Here is an 18,801-nt window from a genome sequence, read left to right on the forward strand (position 1 = left end):
CCCTGTCCTGGTGCAGTTTTTCTATGTGTACATGTGAGCATGTGCATGAGCCTGAGTTTAAATGTTTATCTCTGCATTTGGACATGTACACAGGAATGTGCTGAGCTTGTTTGTGTAAAATAACTGGGGTCTGGATCTTCTCTGAATCTGATTTTGTTCTTTACACAACAACTTTGGGCCAAGACACTTGAATTATTTAAAAGGGAAAAGTGGCTCCAGAATGGGAGGATCAATTAACAAAATCCCCTCTGCCCCAGCGTCTTTTTTGTCATATTTTCTAGGTTTATCTTCTGCATTCCCATCCCACATCTCTTATTTTCTTCTCATTTCACTCACATCACTTACCAAAACTCCTGCCCCCAACACTTCTGAATTTAGCAATGATTTTGAATATGAGAGTGGATCTGGTTCTGAATTTATCCACTCACTCAGTATTTATAATGAGCGGAACCAATACCCCATTGGCTTCTTCTCTATAAAAAATTGAAATGAAACCCTCATCTGTTTGGGGTTTCAGCAATCTGAATCCAGATCTGAATTCTGCACTTCAGCCTCATTTCCAATAATGATCCACAGTTCAGTCCAGGCCGAGGGAGGCTTCCCAGCCTCTCCTTTTTTGTAAAGGGACTGCTAGGTACAACAAAAATAACACTCTACTCCTAGGATTACAGGCTAGAAACCTGCTGCTTTATTCAAATGCATCTCAAACAAATTTAGTTTGTGGGGGTATGGAACTCCCAGTGACAAACATAATGTAGGCAGGAGTAGAGCATGGCTCCATCCCCTAATATTTTGGGTAACTCATTTACCCCATGATGACTACTTTATGACATCCTTCACAAGCACACACATCGGTAGTGATCCCAGTAGAGCTGCAGAATGGACAATAGTCTTCACAACCTTCTATAAGTTCATTCAGGAACTCTCACTGCACTTACCTAGTGGGAGATGATGTATTTTGCTGATGGTCTCCATTCCCCTGGTCTGTCACTATCTCTGGATCAATAGTGATAGAGCCTGGCTGCTCTTCTCGTTGGCCCTGCCGGGAACTCAGACATTGATGGACAGGGATTGGTCCTGACAGAACCTCTTGGAGGTATTAATATGCTAAAAATCTAGCACTGTCTTTAAATAAAATGTTTTTGATTTTTAGGAGACCGGGGTATAAAACATTTGTGCTGCCAGGATGAGCTACTAAAGACTTGCCTCTCCCTTTCACATGCCCGATCAGTGCTGATAACCACTGGATTTCCTACTCACTTCAACCATGAGCCACCTGAAGAGAATGATGGACCTCCAGGAGCCATTGCTATGGCAGCCATGTTGCAGAGCTTGGAGAAAGATGTTGTTATAATAACAGACCAGAGAGCCATGGGTTTGAATAAAAAGATTATTGAGGATTGTGTTCAGCAAGGTAAAACATGCAGTTAGGCAACAAAGACAGTTAGCTTTTCAGTTTTAATTTGCTAATCTGGTTCAAGCTCTATTTCAGTGCAATCTCTAAATTAGATCAGGCCTTTAAGAAGTGCTTTAACATATAGACAAAATGGGCCAGATCCGCACCTGGCTAAATCAGCATAGCTCCATTGACTTCATTGGAACTACTCTGATTTATACCAATTGAGCATCTAGTCCCTAATCTTTTGAAATCCATCTAGAATCTTTCTTCCTATTACCATTGTATTTTGAAATGTAGTGTATCATCAAAAAGAAAGAGGTGAGAAGAGAGCTTATTTTTAAAGTGTCTTCATCCCTGCACATCTTCTCATTTTTGTCAGTCCAAATAATGTCTCTAGACTCTGACTTGTAGCTCTGAATTGTGCAAAAGCTAAAGATGGGCAACTAGTGCAGTATTTCCAACTGGGAAATATTGTCTTACACAGTCATATGTTTGCTAGAATCACCTTACAGTTCTAACTGTTCTGTTCTTTTAAAATCCAAGCTAAGCACACAAAAAATGACCTATGGAATCCATTTTGTATTTTTGTTCGCTTTAGGGGTACTGAAGACACCAGTGCCTCTATTGAGTTATCAGGGAGATGCTGCAGAGTCAGCTTTGATGTTTTTGTGTGAGAATGGGAATCTTGAAAGACCCAGGTATGTGTACTAAGTTCCTGAAAATGAGTAGCAAGGAGGCTATGCAAAGTCATAGTAAAAGGAACAGCTCTGTTCACAGAAGATATAATGATTGCAAGCAAATCTTTGAAGTATGAAGTATCTGCCAATCAAATTGTTTTGTTTCTCTTTTTAAATGACTGTGTTTTTATAAAATATATATTAAGTAAATATTACAATAGCAGTTGAAGGTCTGAAATTAAAGGAAGAAAATTCAGAGTCAAGCACTCCACTCTGCTGTAGTATTGCAGCGCATGTGAAATACAGGATTCCACATTAATCTGAGACCTCTGCAATCCCAATGCACAACAGGAAATGGGGAAGGAAGTACATTACTTTGCATTTATATGGCACTTTTCAGATGAAAATTTTAAAGAGCTCTACAAACATTCATTAACTTACACTACACTTGTGAAATACTGTACATCATTATCCCCATCTTATCAATGGGAAAAGTAGGCCACAGAGAGATTAAATGTCTTCCCAAAGACTACACAAAGTCCTGTGGCAGAGTCAGGAATAGAATCCTGGAGTCCAGGACTGTAGTCCACTTTCATCCACGCTCAGATCTTTGATAATCCACTTTATTCTAGTATGCAAAATCCTCCTATCTGTTTTTAATGGTCTGAAAAAGATCCTCATTGTCTTTAGACACCCCAGCCAACATTTTTGAAGAGTGGATGTAGTTCTGAAAACTCATTCAAACTATGCAAGTGCAAACTCTGATGTGCCCAAAAACCCCAATTTGAACATGCATATATTGAGGGTTTGTATACATGCACTGGAGTTTGCACTAAAATGTACATACATTGAATATCTGGCCAATAACTTTCCTTTTAATGGGCTTACTGGGTTTTTTTCCTTGAACTTTCTCTGTGTATAGGTGTGTAATGAAAGTCTAGGCCATATACAGCCATATTCAGTTAGCAGCCAATTCTCTTTAATAACAGCTTATCTAAATATATGCATCTTCAGTTCATTCCATTTTGATTTCTTTCTATGGGTTAATAAAAACTATAATTTCAATAACACCCTGTTTTCATTTCTCATACACTAGGCTCAAGAGGATGCTTTTATAGTTGAACAGCTACAGCTGATTTGTACCTCAATAGATCCCATAATCCTAGGAGGCTAAACTGAATATTTTTTCATGTTGGAAACTCAATTGCACAAGTACAACTGCAATCACAGTGTGTCTTAGTCCATATCATAAAACCACTTAGTAACTTGGCACAATTGGTAGCCTCTATTCAGTAGAACTGGACTAGCAGGATGTTGCACATTAAGCTTGAGGTATATTGGTAGAGCTGTTGGGGGGAGGGGGAATCCTAAACAGGGGCTACCTAAAACAGATCCTGCCTGCACGCTTCCCATCCACATTTACTAGCACCAAATTTGTCAAAAATGTTAAACAAAAGAAACCAAATAAATGGGTAACTTACAAGCAGTACAGTACTTTAAATAGGAAATTATGAACAATAAACTGCACTTTGAGGATCCCTCTGAGGATCTTAAACTGCATTGCAAACTCTAATGATTTAAAACCAATATCCCTTTTTAACTGAGGCACAGAGAGGCTAAGGCCCAGATCCTCAACGGTATTTAGGTGCCTAACTCCCATTGATATCAATAGGAGTTAGGTACCTAAATATCTCTGAGGATCTGGGCTCTAAAGTGATTCACCCAGTGCTCCACTGGGTAGAGAAAGATTTCACCTCTCTCTCCATTTGTTGCTGGCAGTTTGAAGGGGCTGCATTAAAGCTACCAAGAAAACAAACCAAATATTGAAAACAAAATGTATAGGCCCAAATTCAAGAGTAAGATAAACTGTGCTGTAAATTACCTGTTGGATATAAGTTGGTAGGAAAATAGATGTACAGCAAATGGTCCAATTTGGCATTCAGACGCTTTGCAAAATGAGTGTAACTTGTGCCTAAGGAGACAGAAACGAAGTGTGTGGCAGGAAAAGCAACTGACAGAAAAATGTAAGATGTAAGTTTTACAATTCCTCCTCCCCCCCCCCTTAACTAATTTATCACCTTATCTCTGACTAGATTTGATCACCTGATAGCAATAGAACGTGCAGGGATGGCTGCTGATGGCAATTATTACAATGCAAGGAAAGTCAATATTAAGCATCTAGTGGATCCCATAGATGAACTGTTTCTAGCTGCACATAACATCCCTGGAGTCACAACAACAGGTAAGTGTGAGGCTGTGGCATCTCCTCAATGATAAGAGAAAGGCAAAACATAGAAAAGGAAGGGAGGATAAAGCAGCAGCCAGCTTCCAAAAGACTACTTCAGGACTGCCACTGTTTGTCTCTGCCAAATTGAAAGGACCAGCTAGCAGAAAAACATCCTTAGAAAGGTTTATATAATCAGAGAAATGTAGGGCTGGAAGGAACCTCGAGAGGTCATCCAGTCCAGCCCCTTGCACTGGGGCAGGATCAATATACCTAGATCATCCCTGACAGCTGTTTGTCTAACTTGTTCTTAAAAACCTCCAATAAGGGGTATTCCACACACTTCCTTGGAAGCCTATTGTATTGCTTAGCTATCCTTATAGTTAGAAAGTTTCTCCCATCTCACCTAAATCTCTCTTATGGCAGTTTATGCCAATTACTTCTTGTCTTACCTTAAGAGGACATGGAGAACAGTTGATCACAGTCCTCTGTGTAATAGCCCTTAAGATATTTGACAAGTGTTATCAGCCCCTCCCCCCACTCTTCTTTTCTCAAGATTAAACATGCCCAGTTATTTTAACCTTTCCTCATTAGTCAGGTTTTCTAAACCTTTTATCGTTTTTGTTGCTCTCCTCTGGGCTCTCTCCAGTTTGTCTACATCTTTCTTAAAGTGTGATGCCCAAGACTGGACACAGTACTCCAGCTGAGGACTCACCAGTGCTGAGTAGAGCAGGACAATTCCTCCTGTGTCTCGCATACAGTACTCCTGGTAATACACCCTAGAACGATACTATCCTTTTTCACAATTGCATCATATTGTTGGCTCATCTTCAGTTTATGATACACTATAGCCCTCTTTTTTTAATTAGAACTACTGCCTAACAGTTACTCCCCATTTTTAGTTATTAATTTGATTTCTTTCTTCCTAAGTAGTACTTTGACTTGTCTTTATTGAATTTCATCTTGCTGATTTCAAATAAATTCTCCAATTTGTCAAGGTTGTTTTCAGTTCTAATCCTCTCCTCTCAAGTGCTGGTATCCTCTCCCTGCCTGGTGTCATCCACAAATATTATAAGCATACTCTGTACTCACGTGTCTGAGCCACGTGACTGACCCCTGTGGGATCACACTAGATATGACCTCCCATTTTGACAGCGAACCATTGGTAACTATTCGCTGAGTATGGTCTTTCAACCAGTTTTGCACCCACTTTATAGTAATTTCATTTAGAGACCACATTTCCCTAGTTTGCTTATGAGAATGTGGGACTCTGTCTAAAGGTTTACTAAAATCATGATATATCATGTCTACAGTCTCCTCCCTATCCACTAAGCCAGTAACCCTGTCAGAGAAGGAAATCATGTTGATCTGGCATGATTTCTTCTTGACAAATCCTTGTTGCCTATTCCTTGTAATCTTATTATCCTCAAAATGGTCACAAATTGATGTTTAATATTTGTTCCAATATCTTTCCAGATATCTTAGTTAGGCTGACGGGTCTATAAACCAGTGCTCCACTGTAAGTGTTCTGGTGCCCCTGCGCTGGTAATTAGAGATTTGTAGTAGCCGTGCTCGGTTGGGATGTGCATGCGTTGTCCCTGTCTCGTGTTACCTGAGGTGGTTACATAGCATTGTGTGGCCAACTCCCCTCCATCCCCCCTCAATTCCTTCTCTACCGCCTTTGGCTTCAGTCAGAGCACTTAGCAGCACCTCTTTATTGAGCTTAGTTCAAATAGTTAACTGTTTATAGATAGTGTTTATTTAGATATAGCCTTCTTTCCTCTGTTTTATTAATTTATGATTTAAAAAAAAATTTCTTTCAGGATAAATTTCAGTTGTTAGTGACCCCTTAGATTAGAGCTGTTCTCCCCTGAGTGAGAAAACCCCTCTCCGAGGGGCATGTCCAGCTCCCCGGGTTTCAAATGCTGCCTGACGTACAGGATTTCGATTCCTATCTCAGATGGGCATTCGCAGTGTGTTCACTGCCTGGGCGAAGCACGTATACCACAGAAGTGCGCACACTGTGATAAAATGAGAGCCCACATCAGGAAAGCCAGAGAATTACAACTAAAACTCCTTATGTTGGAGAAATCCCTGCACCCAGAGTCCGAACCTGAAGCATGGACTCCCCCCTGGACAACTGTCTCCCACGATAGCCTCTGACAGAAGCTCTCCCATGGTTTCTCAGGCAAAGGAGCTCACTGCCAACTACTGCGACAGGAAGTGACCCATCTTAGACAACTACAAGCAGTACCAATTCAACACAGTGTAAGGTGTTTTTACTCAGACTACTTTCTAACTCAGAAAAAATGGAAGGATGAGGCCCATTCTTGACTTGAGACAGTTCAACAAATCCATGAAGACCCAACATTTCCAAATGATCACAATAGCAACCACAAGTCCAGCACTGGAAAGAGGGGATTGGTTCTCAGCCCTCAATCTCCAGGACACACATTTTCATATAATGATACAACCCTCACACAGGAAGTTTCTCAGGTTTACCCTCGGAACAGAACATTTCCAGCATAGGGTCCTGCCCTTTGGACTATCCACATCCCCATGGGTCTTCTCAAAAGTCCTTGCAATGGTCGCGGTTCATCTCAGAAGATAAGGAATTATAATTTTTCCTTATCTCAGCGATTGCTTACTGACAGCACCAACCCAACAAGAGACAATAGAGGCTACACAAAACGCGGTAGGTCTCTTTACACATCTGGGACTACAAATAAACGTACAAAAATCAACACTGATACCTGTACAAAAACTGGTATTCATCGGAGCCTACCTCAATTCTCTGGAAGCTACAGCCTCCCTGCCTCAGCAACATTTCACAGCCTTATGAAATCTCATCTTCACAGCAGTGAACAGCCCCCAGATCTTGGCCAAGACTTGCCTACAATTACTGGGTCACGTGTCAGCAACGACATTTGTCATCAAACACACAAGGCTACACATGCGCTGCCTGCAGGCCTGGCTCTGTACTGTCTACATCTCAAACAGATACAATATACACAAATGCCTCACCATGCCTGTAGTAGTTCCGGGGTGGGGCTCGTCCCTTCCTGGGGCGCCTGGAAGCCAGGCCGCCCCGCTACAAAGCGAATAACAGTTCTGAGCTCAGGCCCTTTGGGCAGGGGCTGAGCAGACAATTAACAGTTCTGAGCTTAGGCCCTTTGGGCAGGGGCTGAGCAGACAATTAACAGTTCTGAGCTCAGGCCCTTTGTGCAGGGGCTGAGCAGACAATTAACAGTTCTGAGCTCAGGCCCTTTGTGCAGGGGCTGAGCAGACAATTAACAGTTCTGAGCTCAGGCCCTTTGTGCAGGGGCTGAGCAGACAATTAACAGTTCTGAGCTCAGGCCCTTTGTGCAGGGGCTGAGCAGACAATTAACAGTTCTGAGCTCAGGCCCTTTGTGCAGGGGCTGAGCAGACAATTAACAGTTCTGAGCTCAGGCCCTTTGTGCAGGGGCTGAGCAGACAATTAACAGTTCTGAGCTCAGGCCCTTTGTGCAGGGGCTGAGCAGACAATTAACAGTTCTGAGCTCAGGCCCTTATGCAGGGGCTGAGCAGACAATTAACAGCTCCGGCCCTGGGTCAGGGCGGGGCAGCAAACCAATAGTCAGTCAGAGGCCCAGGCCTTGTAGCAGGGGCTGGGTCAGTTTGGGTTAGCCCAGGCCCTAGGTCAGGGCAGGGCAGCCAACGGATAGTCTGTCACGGGCCCAGGCCCCTTGGACAAGGAGGAGGAGAGACTGCCACCCGGCGCGGGGTGGCAGGGGGGAACACAGGCCCGCCCACTCCACTGTGTTCCAGCCCGGGGCCCTATCCGCAGCAGTCCGTCTGCCGCGCAGTCAGTGGGGATCCTGACCGCAACACACTGACATGGGTTCGGGGTCTGCTATCCCCGGGCCACTTCCCATCTCCTCCTCCATGGGTACCTGCTCCTCCTGAGTTCCGTCTGCTGGGTCACAGATCATGGGCTCCTCCGGGCCCCGAGCACCAGGTAGGTCTGTCACTCCCTCTGGGCCCTCGGCGGGGGGAAGCTCAGACTGCTCCTCAGGATACCGGGCTCTCGGCAGGCTCGGCCAGTCCTCCTCAGGGTACCGGGCTCTCGGCAGGCTCGGCCAGTCCTCCTCAGGGTACCGGGCTCTCGGCAGGCTCGGCCAGTCCTCCTCAGGGTACCGGGCTCTCGGCCGGCTCGGCCAGTCCTCCTCAGGGTACCGGGCTCTCGGCCGGCTCGGCCAGTCCTCCTCAGGGTACCGGGCTCTCGGCAGGCTCAGGTCCGCGGGAGCTCGGGCACCAGCGTCTGTCCTCTCCCGCTGCCGGCCAGCTACTGAGCGCTGGGGCCTGGCCTTTATACTTCCTGTCCCGCCCCTTGACTTCCGGGGGGCGGGGACAGGCCGCGGTGGCTCCGCCCACTCTGGCGGCTTTTCTGGCTCATCCCTTCCTGGGGCGCCTGGAAGCCAGTCCGCCCCGCTACAATGCCAAAAAAGGTTAAGGTCTCCTTACATTGGTGGACATGACCAACCAATGTTTGCTCAGGGGTTCCCTTCATCCAACACCCTCCAATGATGATAATAACCACGGACGCCTCTCTATTAGGTTGGGGAGAACACTTGAACACCCGCACTGTCCAAGGCCACTGGTCCTCAGCAGAATCTTTCCTTCACATAAATCTATTGGAGCTATGGGCAGTTCGCAATGGCTGTTCCCATTTTCTCCCAATGATCAAAGACAAAACTGTGACAAGCCCCCCTCGGGGTGCAACATAGAACTGGGGTACCACTGAGCCTTCTGACTCCCCAGCCTGGGTTCATTCTCACATTGTGCTGCTGTGACAAGGTGCAGACTGCTCCCGGTCCTACACTCCCACCAGCCTTCACACAGGCAGGGACACACCCAGCTGCAGTTACATATAGGCTCTGGCCAGCCACTGCATGAACCAACAATAGAGAGGCTACAGCCAAAATACCCCTAGTTCCCAGCCCTAGGACTCCAGATCTCTACTGTCCTGCCCTGGTCAAAACCCAACCAGTATGAATTTATTACCCAGTATGCCCCTCCCTTGATGTGGAGAGGAATATGTACAACACCTTTGTTAACTGAGTTGAGATTTTCCCAAACACTTCACTCAAAAACAAACTGGTTAAAATAAAACATAAAATAAGTTTATTAACTACAGAAAGATAGATTTTAAGTGATTGTAAGTGATAGCAAACAAATCAAAGCAGATTACCTAGCAAATAAACAAGAATGCAATCTAAGCCTAACATACTACACAGGATTTTAATCAAATAGTGTCTCATCCTGTTAGATAGTACAAGCAGTCCATCAAGCTTCCATACACAGGCTAGAAATCCCTTTAGCCTGGGACCAGCAGTTCCCCCGGTTCAGTCTTTTTCCTCAGGTGTTCTCTTGTGTGGGGCGTGAGGCCCTGAAATGATGTCACTCCCCATCTTTTATAGTATCTCCGTAAGGTGGGAACCCCTTTGTTCTAAGCCTAGTTCCCAGCTCCCTTTGTGGAAAAATACAGGTATCAAAATAGAGTTCAGTATCATGTGGTCTGGTCACATGCCCTTGCATGCCTCACTGAGTCATAGCAGCTATACATAGGCTGTCTGAAGGGTTCCCAGGTGAGGACAAGCCTTTTCCATGGTCCATTGTCTTTGTTGATGAGCCGTTTGCACTGTTCAGTTTCTTCATTGTTGTATGTGAAAGGCTAGTTGTGGGTGTTTCCAACTTCACAACATCTTTCAAGTAACACATATATAGCAAAACTTCATAACTTCACATACAATGATAACAGATACAATCCAACAGGGTATTAATGTTTAACAGATTGATACTTTTAGAATGATACCTCACAAGGCATACTTTGTACAAAATATATCATAATTATATTTCTTCAAGTGATGTCCCTATGGGTGCTCCACTTAAGGTGTTGAGCACCTCTGCGCTTGTAATCAGAGATTTGTGGTAGTAGTGCCTGGCTGGAATGCACATGCGCAGTCCCCATCTCGTGCCGCCTCAGGTGGTTAACTGGCAGTGTGTGACCAACCCCCCCTCAGTTCCTTCTCTGCTGTCCTTGGCTACAAGTCGGAGCATTCAGCAGCGCCTCAAAGAGCTTAGTTAGCATAGTATACCCTAGTTAGTTCTAGTTTTGTTAGAGATAGTTAACTCCTTTCATTTTCTAGTCCTTGATTATTTAAAAAAAAAATCCACCTTATTTGTTTCCTGACTAGAAATAGGTTTTCGTTGAACCGTTACTCACAGCTCCCCCCTTGGGGGAGGACGAAACTCTCCCCTCAGGGGCATGCCCGGTTCTCTGGGCTTTAAACACTTCCTCACCTGCAGGCTATCAATCCCAGTGTTGGACGGGCATGCTCACACATGCCTCAAAAGTACCCTCATTGTCACAAATTGACAGCTCGGACCAGAAAAGCCAGAGACTTGCAGCTTAAACTGCTGCTCATGGAGAAGTCTCTCCGGCTGGCATCTGAACCAGAAGCACGGACCCCCCAGAACACAGTTCACCAACTACAGCCTCTCACAGGGGCTCTTCTTTGTCTGTGACTCATGTGACAGACCACCAAGCTAAAATGGTGGCTAAGAAGCATACACTGTCGTCCCCCCCACCCTCCCGGCTCGGAAACCGACCAAGAAACAGCATTTCCCAAACCAAGAGATCTTGTCGATACTGACAGCACTGACAGGCTCCATAGCTGAGATAGGAGGACGCTCCGGTACCATAGGTACTGTGAGAGCTAAAAACTCCCTGAGAGCTAGCTCCAATGTAGGCACCAAAGGGAAATAGAAACCCCATGGCTCGGCACTGGCGGAGCCATCCCGACACTCGAGACCAGGCACATTAAAGCAACTGCAGCCTATGCTGCCACCTCCTCTCAGCATAGTACAATTGACAGGTGCACCCATACAGACAACAACTCCACAGCAGCCGATACCCACCATTACCACATCAATGGCACCGAGGCTGTCGGCACCACAACAGTTCTTCCTTCCCAGAGACCTCATGGTGTCCTCGACACCCGACGCTCCCATTCTCGGCACTGAGCACTGTCAGTACCGAGAGCCGCCCCACCACTCCACTGCCATCTGCTCCCCCATTTTTGAGCAATGACAAGGATGAGAACAAGGGAGAGACATACCGTTGCTAAGCTCTTCCCCCGCCCGCAAAATGATCAAAGAGGCCCTGCCACAGAAGGAGTACTATATGGGGTGAAAGAACAGCAGTGGTATGGGCACCCATGAATGGCACCTATGCCCTTCCGTCCATTATCAGCCCACCTATGATGGCATCCACAGTGGCAGCATTGGGCCCCATGGATGGCATATAACCCACGTCACCTCAAATCTCCTAACTACATAGGAAGGGTACATGGAACTCACCTGGGACCATCGGTACCAGGACCATCTGAGCCCCTTGAAGAGATGACGGGCGAACAGGAAGAAATCTCTGACCAGGATGTCGAACCAACAACCCATTTTTCTTCATTGTCCCCAGATGCCACCATCATGCTCCCTCCTCCCAACATGGGGGATGACCTTAGACATTTCCAGGATCTCTATAGAAGAGTTGCAGATTCCCTCGACATCTCACTGGAGAAGGTGCAGGAGACATGACATAAGCTCGTTGACATCCTGCAAAATCAGCATAATCTAAAATCGCTTTACCCATGAATGATGCAATCATAGAACCTGTCAAACACATCTGGCAGGCCCCTGCAACAATCACTCCAACCTGCAAGAGGTCCGACAGGAAATATTATGTTCCTGCAAAGGGAACAGAGTTTCTTTTTTCACATCCCCCACCAAACTCCCTGGTAATGGATGCTGTTACTGAAAGGGGCAGCCAATCATACCCAAAAACACACCGTATGACAAAGACTGGAAGAGGTTCGACCTCTTTGGCCAAAAAGCTTGTTCCTCACTGACGCTTCATCTTAGAATTGCTAATTACGAGGTGTTATTAGCAAAATATGACCACACAAATTATGGCAAATTATCAGATTTTATTGAATTTCTCCCTGAGGAAAAAAAAGAGCAATTCGGTGCACTCATTTCCAAGGGCCAACTGATCTCCAGGACAGCACTGCAAGCTGCCCTAGATTCTGCAGATACAGCTGCACGATCTACAGCCACTGCAGGCATAATGAGAAGGGCATCCTGGTTGCATCTCTCTCTGGCTTCCCCAAAGAAGTGCAAGCAACAGTGGAGTACCTGCCCTTCCAAGGGCCCAAACTCTTCACAGCCAAAACAGATGAGTCTCTGCACACCCTCAAGGACTCGCAGGTGACTCTGAAGTCCCTGGGTATCTGTACTCCTAGGACAAAGAGAAGACAAGGAACGTATTACAAGGTCCACATCATATGCACAGACACACAGGCAATTGGAGCCACAAGCCCGGAAACAATGGCCCCCTAGGAGACAATAACAGTCAAATCAATCTACCACGTCTCATCAACTATCTGCCAGGCAGCAAGTTTGAGATATTGGTTGAGGGCCCGAGACCCCCCACATCTTTCAATGCTGAGAACTCCTACCATCTCCCAGCCATTCGGAGACCATTTAACTCCCTACTACCCTGTCTGCCAGTCCATCAGTACAGACGAATGGGTGCTGGAATTAATTGAAGTTGGATACTCTATCCTTTTTACTTCCAAATCCCCTACCCACTCTCCCTCTCTGTCCTTCTTCAGGGACCCCTCTCACAAAGATCAACTGTCTCAGGAGGTAACCCACCTCATCCATCTAGGAGCAGTAGAACCAGTACCAACAAAATACAGAGGGACGGGTTTCTACTCAAACTACTTCCTCACACATAAAAAAACAGGAGGATGGAGGCCCATTCTCCATCTCTGATGGCTCAACAAATTTGTCAGAAACCAACACTTCCGGAAAGGAATACAGAAAGCTAACCCCTTCTGACATCTTAGCATGTGGTGTACTGTTTCCCATTTGCTCCCAGGAGTTTTTGGGAAGAACAAGGGGAGATATATGGATTGGTTTAGGTGGAATCAGGAGGCAATCGTTGGTAGGAATTTGGGGTGGGATCTCAGTGTGACTTTATTTTTGAAGAATGTTGTGTATGGTGGATGTGCCGAGAGGGCACTACTATCAAAATTCCCCCACTCGTCAAGCAGATGTAATGGCGACAAGAAAGGCTACTTTCATAGAAAGGTGTAGTAACAAAAATGTTGCCAATGGATCGAACGGTCGGTTGACAAGGCTCCACAGTACTAGATTAAATTCGCATGCAGACGTAGGGGAATGTATTTTGGAACATATGTTAGGGAGGCCCTTGGGGAAACATTTGGTGATTGGGTGGCGAACATGGATAAGTCATCCACCATATGGTGAAATGCCATGATGGCTTCAAGGTTACCCTAACAGAGCTCATGGAGAGACCGATTTTTTGAGTTGTAATACATAATCCAGTATGTAGAAGAGTTGGGGAAGGTAGAAAACAGTCAGTTAAATAAATCCTTCCCTTCCCAATGGTGGATTACTATAGTGCCAATAGGATACACGCAAAACAACACAGCCACTAACTAAACACATGTACAAAAACAAATGTACCAGAAAGGCAAAATAAGAGTGACATGGAAAATCCAAGGCATTGATATCTGAACTATTATAGAAAATATGTACTATTAGGAAAGGACAAGAGCTAATGTGTACTCAGCTAATTTTAGGATTTTTTTTAAAATATGTGCCTTAATCCTGGGACCCTGGATACAAGAGTCATTTATGTATCTAGTTTAGGTATTTGCTGGGCAACAATCACCAAAGTATCTCATATGATAGTAAAGTAAGCCCCAGACCACGTGAATAACTATCCAGTGGGTCCACAGCTGAAATCAAGTATCAACAAAAAGAGTGAAGATTTAAATAACTTATTTAGTAAGTGAATAAAACAGAATGCACTATCACATTCATAGATTCTAGGACTGGAAGGGACCTTGAGAGGTCATCGAGTCCAGTCCCCTGCCCGCATGGCAGGACCAAATACTGTCTAGACCATCCCTGATAGACATTTATCTAACCTACTCTTAAATATCTCCAGAGATGGAGATTCCACAACCTCCCTAGGCAATTTATTCCAGTGTTTAACCACCCTGACAGTTAGGAACTTTTTCCTAATGTCCAACCTAGACCTCCCTTGCTGCAGTTTAAACCCATTGCTTCTGGTTCTATCCTTAGAGGCTAAGGTGAACAAGTTTTCTCCCTCCTCCTTATGACACCCTTTTAGATACCTGAAAACTGCTATCATGTCCCCTCTCAGTCTTCTCTTTTCCAAAATAAACAAACCCAATTCTTTCAGCCTTCCTTCATAGGTCATGTTCTCAAGACCTTTAATCATTCTTGTTGCTCTTCTCTGGACCCTTTCCAATTTCTCCACATCTTTTTTAAAATGCGGCGCCCAGAAGTGGACACAATACTCCAGCTGAGGCCTAACCAGAGCAGAGTAGAGCGGAAGAATGACTTCTCGTGTCTTGCTCACAACACACCTGTTAATACATCCCAGGATCATGTTTGCTTTTTTTGCAACAGCATCACACTGTTGACTCATATTTAGCTTGTGGTCCACTATAACCCCTAGATCCCTTTCTGCCGTACTCCTTCCTAGACAGTCTCTTCCCATTCTGTCTGTGTGAAACTGATTTTTCCTTCCTAAGTGGAGCACTTTGCATTTGTCTTTGTTAAACTTCATCCTGTTTAATTCAGACCATTTCTCCAATTTGTCCAGATCATTTTGAATTATGACCCTGTCCTCCAAAGCAGTTGCAATCCCTCCCAGTTTGGTATCATCCGCAAACTTAATAAGTGTACTTTCTATGCCAATATCTAAGTCGTTGATGAAGATATTGAACAGAGCCGGTCCCAAAACAGACCCCTGCGGTACCCCACTCGTTACGCCTTTCCAGCAGGATTGGGAACCATTAATAATAACTCTCTGAGTACGGTTATCCAGCCAGTTATGCACCCACCTTATAGTAGCCCCATCTAAATTGTATTTGCCTAGTTTATCTATAAGAATATCATGCGAGACTGTATCAAATGCCTTACTAAAGTCTAGGTATACCACATCCACAGCTTCACCCTTATCCACAAGGCTCGTTATCCTATCAAAGAAAGCTATCAGATTGGTTTGACATGATTTGTTCTTCACAAATCCATGCTGGCTGTTCCCTATCACCTTACCACCTTCCAAGTGTTTGCAGATGATTTCCTTAATTACTTGCTCCATTATCTTCCCTGGCACAGAAGTTAAACTAACTGGTCTGTAGTTTCCTGGGTTGTTTTTATTTCCCTTTTTATAGATGGGCACTATATTTGCCCTTTTCCAGTCTTCTGGAATCTCTCCTGTCTCCCATGATTTTCCAAAGATAATAGCTAGAGGCTCAGATACCTCCTCTATTAGCTCCTTGAGTATTCTAGGATGCATTTCATCAGGCCCGGGTGACTTGCAGGCATCTAACTTTTCTAAGTGATTTTTAACTTGTTCTTTTTTTATTTTATCCGCTAAACCTACCCCCTTCCCATTAGTATTCACTATGTTAGGCATTCCTTCAGACTTCTCGGTGAAGACCGAAACAAAGAAGTCATTAAGCATCTCTGCCATTTCCAAGTTTCCTGTTACTGTTTCTCCCTCTTCACTAAGCAGTGGGCCTACCCTGTCTTTGGTCTTCCTCTTGCTTCTAATGTATTGATAAAAAGTCTTCTTGTTTCCTTTTATTCCCATAGCTAGTTTGAGCTCATTTTGTGCCTTTGCCTTTCTAATCTTGCCCCGGCATTCCTGTGTTGTTTGCCTATATTCATCCTTTGTAATCTGTCCTAGTTTCCATTTTTTATATGACTCCTTTTTATTTTTTAGATCGTGCAAGATCTCGTGGTTAAGCCAAGGTGGTCTTTTGCCACATTTTCTATCTTTCCTAATCAGCAGAATAGCTTGCTTTTGGGCCCTTAATAGTGTCCCTTTGAAAAACTGCCCACTTTACACAATTACAATAGGCCCTCAGAGTTACATTTTATATTTCTAGTTTTAGATACAAGAGTGGTACATTTATACAAATCAGATGATCATACTCAGTAGATTATAAGATTTGTAATGATACCTTACAAGAGACCTTTTGCATGAAGCATATCCCAGTTACGTTACATTCACTTATTACCGTATTTTCTCTAAAACCAGCTCAGTTACATTATATTGACTTATTATCAAGTTTTTATAAAACCATATAGACTGCACAACGTCACACCCTCCTCCTGAACTTACTGCCAGAGACTTGGACACTGACCATGGCGGAGGCAGTATACCTAAAATTTGTTTTTGGGCTCCCCTATGGGGCAGACACTCCTGTGTCCCCCAAAAGGGAAAGAGACCCTGATCCAGCTGTAGGCTCACAGCTACCAGCTATGAGGGACCTTTCGCTGGCCAGCCAAATCCCCCCCCTTTCACTCAGGTTGGGTTTGCTTCCAGCTAGAGTCCTTGGGGTTTGTTCCCACCGCAGCAGTCACCAGGACCCCAACTTCCAGCTCCAGGATACATGTCTCTGTGCACCTCTTTCACTCCATTACAGCCAGGTCATGCTTCTGGGTTTTACTTGCTTTGTCTCTTAAGTCCAGGCTGGTGGGCAGCCTTTCCTTTTTCCAGGTCAATCCTTTTCCAGGCAAATTGTACATCAATTTCCATTTGTCTTCCCTTGAGACCATCACTCGATGAGCTGGGATACCACAGAGAACACCCTCCTGCCAGAACAGGCACCCCTCCACTCCTGTCTTGCTAAATTAGACACCCCAGTCAGCTTCAGCACAGACAGAGGTTGGGCCACACCCATCTGCAGTTCACTGAAACTGAGATGCACTCAGCTCAGGGGCTTCTTAGTTAACAGAGACATTCCCAGCGCCCATTGTTCAGTCTTTCTGGGCAATTTGCCAACTCTCCTCAGTTGTTTTTCCCCTCAGTCTTGATTCCCATGGGACCTTACCTATCAGCTCTCTGAGCTTACCAAAATCTGCCTTCCTGAAATCCATTGTCTCTATTTTGCTGTTCTCCCTTCTACCCTTCCTTAGAATTGCAAACTCTATGATTTCATGATCACTTTCACCCAGGCTGCCTTCTACTTTCAAATTCTCAACGAGTTCTTCCCTATTTGTTAAAATCAAGTCTAGAACAGCTTCCTCACTAGTAGCTTTTTCAACCTTCTGAAATAAAAAGTTGTCTCCAATGCAGTCCAAGAATTTGTTGGATAGTCTGTGCCCCGCTGTGTTATTTTCCCAACATATATCCGGATAGTTGAAGTCCCCCATCACCACCAAATGTTGGGCTTTGGATGATTTTGTTAGTTGCTTGAAAAAAGCCTCATCCACCTCTTCCACCTGGTTAGGTGGCCTGTAGTAGACTCCTAGCATGACATCTCCCTTGTTTTTTGCCCCTTTTAGCCTAACCCAGAGACACTCAACACTTCCATCTCCTATGTCCATCTCTACCTCAGTCCAAGTGTGTACATTTTTAATATATAAGGCAACACCTCCTCCCTTTTTCCCCTGTCTATCCTTCCTGAGCAAGCTGTACCCATCCACACCAACATTCCAATCATGTGTATTATCCCACCAAGTTTCAGTGATGCCAACAATGTCATAGTTGTATTTATTTATTAGCACTTCCAGTTCTTCCTGCTTATTCCCCATACTTCTCGCATTTGTATATAGGCATCTAAGATACTGGTTTGATCTTTCCTCCCAGTTTTGTCCTGACCCTCCTTTCTCTCTGCCAATATAGCCCACACTCCCTCTCGTTTCCGACCCATCTCCCCAGTCTCCCTGTTCCCCACTTACCCGTGGGCTTTGCTCACCTGTCCCCGTCGAACCTAGTTTAAAGCCCTCCTCACTAGGTTAGCCAGTCTGTGTCTGAATAGGGTCTTTCCTCTCCTCAAAAGGTGAATGCCATCTCTGCCTAGCAGTCCTTCCTCGAATAGCATCCCGTGATCTAGGAAGCCAAAGCCCTCCTGGCGACACCATCTTCGCAGCCAGGCATTCACCTCCATGATGCATCTGTCTCTGCCCGGGCCCCTACCTTTGACAGGAAGAATTGAAGAGAATACCACCTGCGCTCCAAACTCCTTCACCCGTACTCCCAGAGCCCTGTAGTCACTCTTGATCCACTCAGTGTCACACCGCGCAGTATCATTTGTGCCCACATGGATGAGTAGCATGGGGTAGTAGTCAGAGGGCTGGATAATCCTCGACAAGGCCTCCGTAACGTCTCGGATACGGGCCCCCGGCAGGCAGCATACCTCCCGAGATGAAATGTCAGGGTGACAGATGGGCGCCTCCGTCCCCCTCAGCAGAGAGTCTCCGACCACCACTACCCTACGTTTCCTATTCGCAGTGGTGGCAGCAGACCTCCCAGCCTTAGGGGTACGAGGCTTTTCCTCCTTTACTGTAGGGAGTGATTCCTTCTTTCCTGTATCAAGAAGAGCATA

At 45.1% G+C, this 18,801-nt stretch overlaps 1 protein-coding gene across 7 annotated transcripts in view; it reads left to right on the forward strand.

Moving 5' to 3' along the window:
- Nucleotides 1-18,801, forward strand: part of DGLUCY (D-glutamate cyclase) — a 108,115-nt gene that overhangs the window by 67,896 nt on the left and 21,418 nt on the right. For 6 of the 7 annotated variants that reach the window (XR_008444750.1, XM_054026214.1, XM_054026215.1 and 3 more), the window contains exons 8-10: nt 1,154-1,414; nt 1,998-2,097; nt 4,170-4,318. Coding sequence is in view for 6 of the 7 variants with exons in the window: in XM_054026214.1 (XP_053882189.1) it covers nt 1,154-1,414; nt 1,998-2,097; nt 4,170-4,318 (510 nt within the window). In the remaining variant the exon portion in view is untranslated. The remainder of the gene's footprint in view (nt 1-1,153; nt 1,415-1,997; nt 2,098-4,169; nt 4,319-18,801) is intronic. The other variant, XM_054026218.1, reaches the window with a different exon arrangement.

This window comes from Malaclemys terrapin, chromosome 4, assembly GCF_027887155.1.
Source record: "Malaclemys terrapin pileata isolate rMalTer1 chromosome 4, rMalTer1.hap1, whole genome shotgun sequence".
NCBI lineage: Eukaryota > Metazoa > Chordata > Testudines > Emydidae > Malaclemys > Malaclemys terrapin.